Genomic DNA, 11,375 nt, shown 5'->3' with positions numbered 1-11,375 from the left:
GTAGGTAGCTTACATTAGCAGATAAACCTGTTGAAAGAAAAGAAGAAAAAAAAAAAAAATCTAGAGGAAACACTGCAATACTAACATTTCATTATCACACCAAGCAGGGCCGGATTAACAATTTCATGTGGCCTGGGCAACAAGACTCAAACTTTTAACATAACTTTTTACAATTAATCTTTCACAGAACTTAGTGACTAGAGAGTAATTATTAAATGTCTCAATATGTAGCCAATCAAATACCTTTTATCTGCAACAGTGGCATAAAGCAGACAGCCAGGGAAGCCTTAATTTAAAGCCAGAGATTATTTCTAACATGCAAAATGTGAAATTATCACCAGCCACAAAGCAGACAATTAGTGTGTATAGAGATTTTTTTTTTTTTTTTTAAATGGATCTTAAAGAGTAAAGTCCTTATTAACTCAGAAGCTTCGGTCTGTTTTCTGGCATAAAAATAATTATTAAATATTGGCCAAAATATCACCTCAATTCAAAAAATATTGCCACAGCTAAAATAAGTAAACTCATTAAAAATGCATTTTCCTAAGCCTGCATGGACAGCTGTTCCTGGTCTCTATGCTGTGCCAATACCTTCAGTGAGTCAGTATTGATGATGATGGATGGTTTCTTAGCAGTGACTGCTGTGCTGGAGCCCCATCGCCTCTTCCTCCCTGCTGCAGTTCCCATCTCGGGCTCACCTGCTACTCCATCTGTGGTGGCAGGAGACGTCTTACTGCCTGCAGAAGAGTAAAAAACAAAAACGCAGTTCATCATTGAGCGAGGAAATGAACTCCAAGATGGATGATTTGCTCCCTGTCGAACAGAACTTTAGTCAAGTTACTGCAATCTCATAGCCTAAAAGCATAAAATAATTGCTTAAATACTTAAACCCAAATAGTTTTGCCATGGGTGCCAGTAAGTAATTAAAGTTTACAGAGTTTATAAATGGAACTGTATGATTAACTTATTTAAGTAACTATTTCCAAATATTGGTTTATTTATAACAATATTCCACATGTTGTTACATGTTCTTAGACATTTCGTAAGCAGTGAAAAATAAAGGAACCATGCAGTGGATAAATATAGTGAGCATTTGTATATAGGGCAATGTGACTGGAGCCACAAGCATAAACCGGGTCCTCGCCTATTGAAATAGCAGGAAATACTGTAGCTTTGTTGTCCAAAACAGCACATTAATTACAGTTTTATTTATCAGTGTTTCCACAACATTACGTCAACACAGCATTTCCGTGCGAAAGGATAACACTGATGTAATCTTATTTCTATCAACATTACAGACCACAAAGAATTTAAATTAATTTTTATCTATCGCAAAACTTTGACTTATTCTTAGATAATTTTCTGTTTTAAGTCAAAAACTTTAATCAGCAGCTTTAAAACATAATTCTGCACAAAGTTTTTAAATGCTACAAGTAGGGTATTTTCCTTTTCATTCTTGTACAACAGATGTAACTGGTATACTCACTGGTCAAGGATATCTTGCGAGCAGCAAAAGCCTTAGGAGTGGTGCTCTAGAAAGGGGGGGGAGACAGAAAGAGAACATACAGAAACCCCAGGGGTGCGGGGCGAGATGAGAACCAAGAGTCAAAACCCAAACAGGCAACAACAGAGAGGAGGTGAAACAGAAAAAGTGGAGGAGGGGTGGGGGGGTTAAAGTAACAAGAGGGCTGGAGGTTCCAATTATACCACATTATGGATAGTTGCTGGTCGATAGAGAGACTCCAGACACATTTCGGCCTTCCACCTCTGCTCAAAGACACTGAGATAAATCATTGTACTACTCCCATTCTGTGTATGTGTGTGCGTGTGTCTGTCTGTGTGCGTGAGTAAGTGTGTCTGTGTCAGTACATCATGTGCATTAGGACAGGAGTAGGCCTGTGTGAAACTCAAACTGGGTCGTATCTTACTGCTGCAAGTTATTACAAGATAATGTCCATCAGAGGACTCTAGAATAGAGAGGAAATAGAGACAGGCAAAGTATCTGTCAGTGTGTTTGAGGGGATCCTGTCACTCTACAAGATTCACATCCCATTTTTAACTGGAAGAGGTGGGGATGATATCAATATTACCATTAACGCATCCAGAGCGCATATGTCTGTGACTTATTTGACATCCCAAACCAGTAATAATTACAGCACTAATATCTCGTGTTTTGACAAATTCTACTTTACCATTTTAATAGCAAAATCCACTGTAATATTAATTCTGTACGAACGGGGCTTTCAACACACAAATTGTGGTATAGTAGCAGATCAGTCCCGAGTAGCTCTAGAATAATTTCTGTGTGGTGCTCATTTACCATCAAAACTATGGCATGTCGTTCACTCAAGTATTGTAGTTGACTAACAATGTTGAATGTTGTTGGTGCTGAGTTCTGTGCAGCAGAGGTGGAGAACTGAGTGTTGAAGAGTCAAAAATCTGTCAGCAGGACTTTCAGTACTGCAGTTTAAATTCACCTTGAAAATTGAACATGTTCAATAGAACACAACTGTAGACCAGCAATGTACGTCAATGTATGATCAACACTATCATTTTGGTGTCAAAATAACAAATTGAAACTGCAGCACACGTGACAGTTCAAAAATGTGCACTAAATTACGAGGATGAAATAAAGGATCTCCTCTTATTTACACAGAGGATGTAGAGGAAAGTTTTTTGTTTTTACAGTTAATCCTTTACAATTGTAAACATTTTTAAATAGAGGAATAATCACAAGTCATTTCCTGGTACCATTTGACACCTGATTCCTTACTGGCTCGACTATGGCCCAACCGCACGACAGTGTGTACTGTATCTAGGCAACAAGGATCCAATCAGAGAAGGCAGAGGAGTGAGGGCGGGGCTCGATTTGAGTGTGCAGATTTGCCACCAGGCAGGAACTGATCACTGGATTGAACTTTTTTCTTGAATGGGACTGGGGAGGACTTTTCTTGATGGACTGCTGATTAAAAAGTCACATTTCAGTCTTTTGGGGAGCCTAAGAGTTTCAAATTACTTTGTGATGGATTCTGACGGGGGTGGGGGTTGATGCATACTTTGTTAGAGTCCATGATCTATGAGTTACATCTGGCAAGTCAAAAAAGAAAAAAAATCCATTTTGAATCCTTGAAATTATTGTCTTTAACTGTTATAGTTGTCCATCATATCCAAAGCAAAGTCCTGACAGCCTTTGTGACCGGTATCTGAAATGTCAAAACATTAACAGGTTGTCCTGTAAAGTGTCTGCTGGCTGGATAAATTCCTGTTTTTAAGCAGCCAGAACGTGCTGCACAGTTCTTGAGTTTTGTTTTGCAAATTGACAACTCAGGTGTAAGGTCTTTTCAGTGGGATAAAGGTGGCCAAAAGTAATCCAGATATGTCTTTGTTAAATTATAATCCACGGAAGAAGTCAAAATGAGAGGTTTGATGGACATTGTGACAATATTTGCTGACACGAGTGCCTCTGCACTCACATGAAATCATACGAGATGCAAGGGTCAAGTTGTGGGTGTAGCAAAGAGCAACAACTGCAGTGGTCCATCTGTCAAATCCACAGGAGATGCAGGATATCATGACGTCCTGGTGAAACATCCACAGAGTCAAACTTGAGATCACGGACAGTGTGGCAGCAGAGGAAGGGGGGTGATGACTTGCTGAGTATATCCAGCTCACTGGACGATCAATGTCACTCAAACCCAAACAACATTCTTGGAGCATAATGTGGGTCAGATCACTTGTCCTTGGAACCAAGTCCTTTAAAAGTCTCTGTTACATTAGAACTGTTGCAGAGTTCAGGGGAACAGTTCTTATGGATGGCAACTTTGAGCAAGGTGACAGAACTTACATGCACATCTGAGTAATTGAAGTCACTTTTAAAGGCTGACCAGCTTGTCAAGGCAGAAGATTAAGATCTTTCAAAGTGTCAGTAAAAATCCATATCATCATGTCACAGATACTGTAGGTCTTTTCAAAAGTCCCATAATCATCACATCCAAGCAGAAAATTTCTGTTGCTCAATTGAAGTGTTCTAAATCTCAAAACCCCAAACAGTGATCATAGAAAACGCTCAAGCCCTGATCACTGTATGGGTTATTGCAGGCGATCTCAGTCCAAAGTCATTACTCTACCCCACAAGCAGGGGGCAGTGTGGGATTATCGGTAGAAGTAAATACAAAACTGGAGTGCTGAAGAGTTTTGTCTAAGCTGCATCTGGCTTTTGGAGGACAGAGGCATGGATGTCGGAGGGCAACTCAGAGGATGGGCTTATGATGCTTAAAATGGCAGATACGTACGCCACCATTAATCACCACAGAACAGTGCAGTACAGTCCAGTCCAGTTCAGATCAGTAAGCAGGCTTCCAACCCCTGAGGCTGGGTTACCATGGCAACTGTGTGCTGCTGCAGTTACCATGGCTGCCACTTCTATCGGTGGTGGTTTGCAAGCTCCAGTTCCTGCTGGCTCAGCACATCACTGGAAGGCTACAGGGGAGGCCTTGCAGGCTCATGCTTTTCAGTGCGATGGGGTTGCAGACTCTGGGCCTAATTCTGGTATCAGCGACGCACTTGGGCATAGCGGGACAGGAGATGTAGGAGTAGGAGGAGGAGTGGAGGAGGTGTTGGTGGTGGTAGTAGTAGTACGCAGCAGGTACCATTAGGGGCAATGGAAGAGGCATGGGCACCTTCATAACAAAGCAATCAATGGGGTTTTAAACAGCAATCACACCAGAAATATATATTGTGAGAGAGAAGCATTCATGATGGGATACAAAGGCAAAAGATGGAAAGAAAGAGGACAAAGAGGGAAAAAGAGACAGTATAATAGGAAGATAGAGAGGCAGGGTGAAAAGGAGCAAGCAAGAGAGCAGAGAGAATGAAAAAAGGGTGAAAGAAACAGCAGAAACAAGCCCTGATGCATCTCTACACACACTGTCAGGGTCCATAACTCATGCAAACCCAAAGAAGGAGAAAAAAACAAAACACAAACAGTAAAAAAAATAAATAAAAGAATATACTTTCTGATAATAACTTTACATTGCTTAGCAACTCAAAAGTAAATCTAAATTACATACTCTCGACCTCAATGCCTAAAATGTAATGCAATGTATGGTTGTAGGCATCTGGTTTCAACAGTGTAAGTATTGAAGGCTAAAGGCCACATCTAACAGTAGCTTCTTAATGAGCTCCAGAAACTATTCTGAATGGTATAATTAGGTTGTGAATGTGAAAATGTATTGCTTTTTTGAATGTAAAGACAGGAAACTGCTTGTGATACCATAAAATGCAATGCACTGGTCCAATACAAGGACTCCATATGCAAGAACTTGAGCTGACTAAGGCAGACTGATCAGAAGCATTTGATCTGGTGGCTGAAGAGCATGCCTGCAGGATAACTAGTAATTGATCAGTTCTCTCACACTCACACACAAAATGTAATATACTATTACCATGACTACTTGCATTTCAGCAGCATCAACATCCTTCTGCAGGTACTAAACAGACAAGGCAAGTGTGTGAGAGATCATCTAAGTCATGAAATATTAGTTGCATTAAACGCAGATGAAAGGGATTAGTTCACTTCTCTTTACCCCAGGACCCAACTCAACCCCTGTTTGTTCACCAATGGTCATTTGTGAAAACCCCAATAGAGTAATCTGATGAGCATTTAAGAGATTAAAAAGGACACAAACTGCATACAGAGCCAGAATCAAAAGGATAAATTCTCCACAGGAATCAAATAAAATAATGGTTGTAAAAAATGTTGGGGTTGTGTTGGTTTTGAGTAACCCTATTAACTTGTGTTGCCAACTACACATGCTTTTATATGAATGAAGCTGCGGGTTAGTGAGAGAGTGAGCAAAGACCCAGGCATCCCCACCCTCTCAGTGACCTTACCTCCTCCAGACGGCCCTCGCTGTTCTCTGGCTCAGCCCCAGAAGGTGGCTGCTGGGCCATGGAGCTCTCAGAGTCTGGTTCCACCTCTGTCACGGCAGCTGCGCTGGGCTCGGACACCTCCCTGCAGAAGGAAGAGGAGGGCGGGTGGGGAAAAAAGGATTTGACTGTAAATTTTTGTTTGAGAGCTAGGGGTCAATATTGATCAGTAAGACTGTCTGGTCTTAACAACTCTCACCTGGTGATAAGCTCGTTATCTTTGCCCTTGTGCTACTTTTGCTAAATCCATGTCTGACACTACCTCTGAATTACTATGAGTTATGCTTTGGCAGTTGACATTTCAAATTATGAATCACAGAGTAAAATTATCTTTCTTCTATGAGTCAAACAACAGTTTCCTTGAGCTGAAGTGAATCATAACTTAAACACATCAAAGTTATATTGATAGAGGTCATTGATAATAACCAGTCATACCTTCACTCAATGCAATGTCAAGGCCTGGCAGCACACTCGGAGTGGGTGTGACTGTTATGTTGAAAGAAAGTATTGTGACTTTTGTTTCTGATTTTCTTAAGTATTTAACATTTTGATGAGGTTTTATTTTCTAGATAGTTGTTGATCATGCTTTAAAAAAATATTACATAACCTTAGATTCTGAATAATAAAGTGGTTACCTTAATTTATTGCTTCTGGATCAATGAAAAAAAATACTAAGAATGAGTCAAACTGACTAACTAGTCTGACTGGGCTCGTAGATAAGTTGTTCATGTTGATTCGGAGAGATTAATATGTTAGAAACAACACAAAGCAGTGCTGCTCTACATGTATCACTACTTTAAATATTAAAGATATAGCTAAAATTACTGATTAATTGATTAATCACTAGACAATCAAAAAAAAAAATCTATTTTGATGATGGATGGATTCATTATTTATGTAATTTTTTAATACAAAATTACAAAAATTTAGCTCCAGCATCTTAACTGAGATTTCGATGCTTTGCAATGTTTTATGTGATAATAGATTACATCTAGGTTTTGGGTGTTTGGGTCAGACAAACTTGCAAATCTGGAGTTTTAGGATTAGCATTGCGATGGGCATGTTTCACTATCATCTGAGATTTTATAGAACAAACAAATATCAAGAAAACAATATGTTTCTGCCCTATTTAAAGCCAATCTGGACTAAGAAAATAAAGACTGCCTTCAAGCTCAGATCTAGAGATTGGCCAATGTGAGGTTTAGTCTGAAAGGAGACAAAATGATGTGTAGGGTAAGACAGAGAAAAACACTGAAGGGTCGGAGGCAGGGTGCTAGGGGCCAGTGATCTGGGTCACTCTTGCTATGAATAACTCACCAGTTAACGGACACCCAGGGTCACAAACACTCCTCAAACTAACTCATAGTCCAAGACACACACTCACAGCTGACTCCATGTGTCTGGTCTTAATCTGATCCATGCTGGGTCATTTTTTAAACAAAATCCAAACAAATCTAACTCCGCTAATAAAAGTCACGCTTTGTAGTTACTATGAGTCAGACCTCAAACAGTCGAAAGCTTCTCTACATGTTATTTGATTGTATCGCTGTTATCTAAGACAAAACCAAGCAGATGTCATCATTATATTTTTAGCTACTCCCTCAACCTCCCCTAGCAGTGATATCCAAAGTCTCCTCCACTGCCTCCATGTGATGACACAGGCACCGAGGCAGCACCCTGTAGGTGGGAGAATCACATCCTTCTCTCTACTCCAGTCCTCTATCGTTTGATTCCTTACATGATGATCTGCAGTGCATTTCATTGTTATCAATGTAAAAAATACTTCTCATTTCTGAAAATGTTTTCTCAGATATTGCAGAAAATTCCTGAATTAAAAGTAGCAACAGTAATTTTCAAAAAGGACCATATTTAGTAGCGCTTGTGATGAGAGTATTGCTTTTCTGTTTTTAATCTGCTGATTGTTTTCTCGCTTAATAGATTAAACGTTTGGTCAATAAAACATCAGAAAGTGCTAAAATAGGCCACATCACAAAACCCCAACAATGTTCACTTTACTATTAAGGCAAGGAAAAGTAGCAAAATATTGCATTGGAGAAGGTAGAGTAAGGGCATGTTTGCTTGATAAATGTTTTTTCTGACAACTGACTAATTTCCTAAATGATTAATTGACTAATTTTTGCAGTCATTATTTAAGTGGCCTCCAAGATTAAAGTGCCCAACTGAATCCTTGGACGAATCTTTCTGGCTCAAACACCAATAACAATAACTCTAAAAGAAGTAGAAAAAATGTCTAACTTGCTAATAATCACACAGCCAGCTCAGACAACCAAACCTCAGCTTTTCTCTTTCTCCATGACAAGTAGCATGGTCATTTGCTAAGTTTCTTTAAGAGGAGGGCCTGTTGTTAGTCTCTGTAACACTGAAATTTACCCAAAGCGTTAGAAGACCTGTTCAACCTCCTCCTCTGGAAATTAGTCACTGGCAGTGAGGAGTGTAGGCAAAAGGACAGCATTTCCCCCTCTCTACTCCACACTAGCTTTCCTCATTTTGCCCGAGGTGTGGATGTCAATGTCTATGTTACTCTTAGGCAAGGCCAAAGGCACACCTGCACAGGCTATAAAGGGAGACAGATGTCACCTAGAAATACAATCCATCCGAATAAGGAAAGAAGGTAAAGCCAGGACGAGATGATGCAATGATCCATGGAAGAAAGATGAATGAGTGACTAACTGAGCATGCACAATGCTTGGCTTTTTATTTTCAAATAACACTCTTGAAGCCTTTCAATTCAAACAGCTCTGTATCTATATGACGAGGCTGGAATAAAGAAGCACATTGAAGAACAGCTGGAACCTAAGTAACAATATTGAGATATACTGTATGTCAAATGTATCACAAAATAAATCCATTACTTATAGTTAAACTTCTCAAAAACCTGACAAAAAAGTTACTGCAAGTGTGGGGTGACCTGAGGCACCAATTCCCATTCATTGTAACTTAGCAGAATTACTCAAATCATGTCCTAATCATCAAACTGGACTCATAAAGCAGACAAGTAGTCCCAGGGGATGAGAGTGCTGGTGCCAGCTGGGAGAATTATATCACAGCATAAGGGTCTATTCACACTGACTGTACAACTAACAGATGTCTGCTTTAATGATCTCCCTTGACAACAGTGAGATCATTAACGGCTACAGCCACAAAAATCAAAAAATAAAAATATATAGTCTTCTGTTGGTTAGACAACGAGATGCATGTATAGTGTGGCCATAAATGAGCCTTAATAGACAACATGAGGATGGCATACATAAGAAAACGTATATTCTAAAACAGTCACTTAAAAAACTATATTTTTGCCACCTGGCATGTCAGAAAATGTTGAGGTCAAGAGAAGAGAGAAGGGGAGAAATCACAGTCCGCATGACTCGTCATCCCACCATGTAATCTGAGCCCATTATTTATTTATCAATGTGCTCCTCCAGTGTGAAGCTATTTTAGGCACAAATCATAGAAAGGAGACCCCCTTCCCCCCCAAAAAAAAAATTCTCCCTGGCTCCTCACTTAACAAAAGACTCTCACCGACGGTCCCAACCCCGGTCTTCCTCACATGGACGAACATGCAACACGCTCATAACCAGGCCAATGTGAACTGATGACATGATTTTTAACAGGCAGGAAGGAGATGCGAGCTAACCAACAGCGTAATGTACAGCCGGTTTCCCGGTAGGACACGACAGGCTGAGACAGGCTGATGTAGCGTTATAGATAAGGGGTGTAAAAGTAAAACCATCAACCTAAAGCCTTGAGTCGCCCTCTAACGTTAGCTCACTCTTACCCGTTTTTGTTGCCTTCGGACAGCATTATGGCCGGCCTTGCAAGGAAACCCACGGGGACAGACAAAAACAATCTGACACTAACGATTATTCCGGTCAGGCGTGGGTTGAAATCGGGGACGCGAAATAAAATAAAAAAATCCGGTCGCGGTTGTTTCTCCTGCTGATTAGCCGTGCACTGCGTCGGTATCAAGGATGCAATGCATGCATGACGGCCATGTTGGCTAGCGAGACCAGTGTCAAGTCTGCCAGAGTAACTACATACTCTCTTCCGGTCAAAAATTTCCAAAATAAAAGATATGTTAGCTGCTTAAACGTGTCGCATTCGGAAATATAACCTGATAAATATTGATTATGCAAGAAACTGCGCTGACTGAAATAACGTTTTCTGCTGCCAGCAACAAATTGAAATTACACGAAAAAAGACGAAAGGTGAAAGGTTTCTCAAAAGAAAAGCAGCAGAACCTACCGCTTGTAGGACTGCCACACTGAACGCCTGACAAGAAATACAACCTACTATAATTAGGAGCAGGGGAGTAGCACAACATTCTGGGCCCTGTATGAAGGCATACTCTACGGGCCCCTCCCCATATCCACAGCTATAGGCTCAGTCCAGATAAACTGTGCCTCGCCTGTAAAGGGGACGGGAGCAAGTCGGACAGTTTCCAGCCGTTTCCAGCAGCCTTCCGTCTGAACAGGAAGTCACATAAACACTCACATCCTATTAGGTCCGATTTCAATTTATTAAAATTTGATCAGACACATATATCAGCTTGTACGCAGTGTCCACTTGTTTTTACTAGGACAGAGTAGCTGTTAAAATGCTCTACAGGCAATTTGTTGCAGCTGTTAACATTCAACAGACTCTCTGTAATCTCAATGTATTTAGTCTCTCTAAATAATAAACGTCACCATCAGCCACACAATATGTGTTCAGTTAACAGAATAAGCCTTCAAATCAGACAAATAAAAAATAAAAAAATAAATGTTTATATCTAACGTCATTGTGTTGAGTCAATTCTGAACCAATCAGCTGTTAGATCAGCTGAGAGCCAGGCGTTTCCCATCATGCCCTGGTTCTTGCAGTCGCTGGAGAGCAACTGCGGCGTCTGGCTCTAAAAATGCAGCCGCTTTAATCTTGTGAGGTTATAGTTGCCCACGTGTGCATGATGTCAGAGCAAGTCGTGATCAAGTGGACACAAATATAACCTGCATGCAGTGGGCGGCGACCGCAGGTGATCGATTTTATGCAGGCGTAGATCACAGTGGGCCTTCCTCACATGAGGGCCCTGTGTAATTAGTCCCCTTCCCGACACCCCGTGAGCGGTGAGCGGGAAAGCGGTTTACAACCGATTCATGTTTAAGAGATCTTGGCTGACAACACATGTTGTCGGCTCTGTGACCTATGTTTTTTAAAAGTAACATATATTTATTATGCCTTTATATGCTGAAAATTAATATATAGTAGTAAACTATTTCCGAACTTGTGGTGTGACCAATCAACGATCAATGAAATACCACTTGATGGCCAAGCACACAGCTGAAGCAAATTCTCTGCACCCTCGTCAAAGTATTTTTTTCTCCCTTGTATTGATGGACAGTGTCACACTGTGTGTGAGATTATTTGCTCCAAGTGAGAATGTTACGTGTGAG

The 11,375-nt window shown here is 40.5% G+C and overlaps 2 protein-coding genes across 6 annotated transcripts in view; both read right to left on the bottom strand.

Moving 5' to 3' along the window:
* acin1b (apoptotic chromatin condensation inducer 1b) overlaps positions 1-11,375 on the bottom strand; it is a 26,858-nt gene that overhangs the window by 8,969 nt on the left and 6,514 nt on the right. For all 5 annotated transcript variants that reach the window (XM_032544087.1, XM_032544088.1, XM_032544091.1 and 2 more), the window contains 3 exons: positions 5,893-6,013; positions 1,487-1,532; positions 592-737 (listed from right to left, as the gene is read on the bottom strand). In XM_032544087.1, the coding sequence (XP_032399978.1) occupies positions 592-737; positions 1,487-1,532; positions 5,893-6,013 (313 nt within the window). The remainder of the gene's footprint in view (positions 1-591; positions 738-1,486; positions 1,533-5,892; positions 6,014-11,375) is intronic.
* The window catches only part of efs (embryonal Fyn-associated substrate), a 23,124-nt gene continuing 17,058 nt past the window's right edge, over positions 5,310-11,375 (bottom strand). The window contains exon 9 of the transcript XR_004336386.1: positions 5,310-5,320. The gene's annotated coding sequence lies outside the window, so the exon portion shown is untranslated. The remainder of the gene's footprint in view (positions 5,321-11,375) is intronic.

This window comes from Etheostoma spectabile, chromosome 19, assembly GCF_008692095.1.
Source record: "Etheostoma spectabile isolate EspeVRDwgs_2016 chromosome 19, UIUC_Espe_1.0, whole genome shotgun sequence".
Classification (NCBI taxonomy): domain Eukaryota; kingdom Metazoa; phylum Chordata; class Actinopteri; order Perciformes; family Percidae; genus Etheostoma; species Etheostoma spectabile.
The sequence above is the reverse complement of the archived record's forward strand: the minus strand, read 5'-3'. Positions and strand labels throughout refer to the sequence as shown.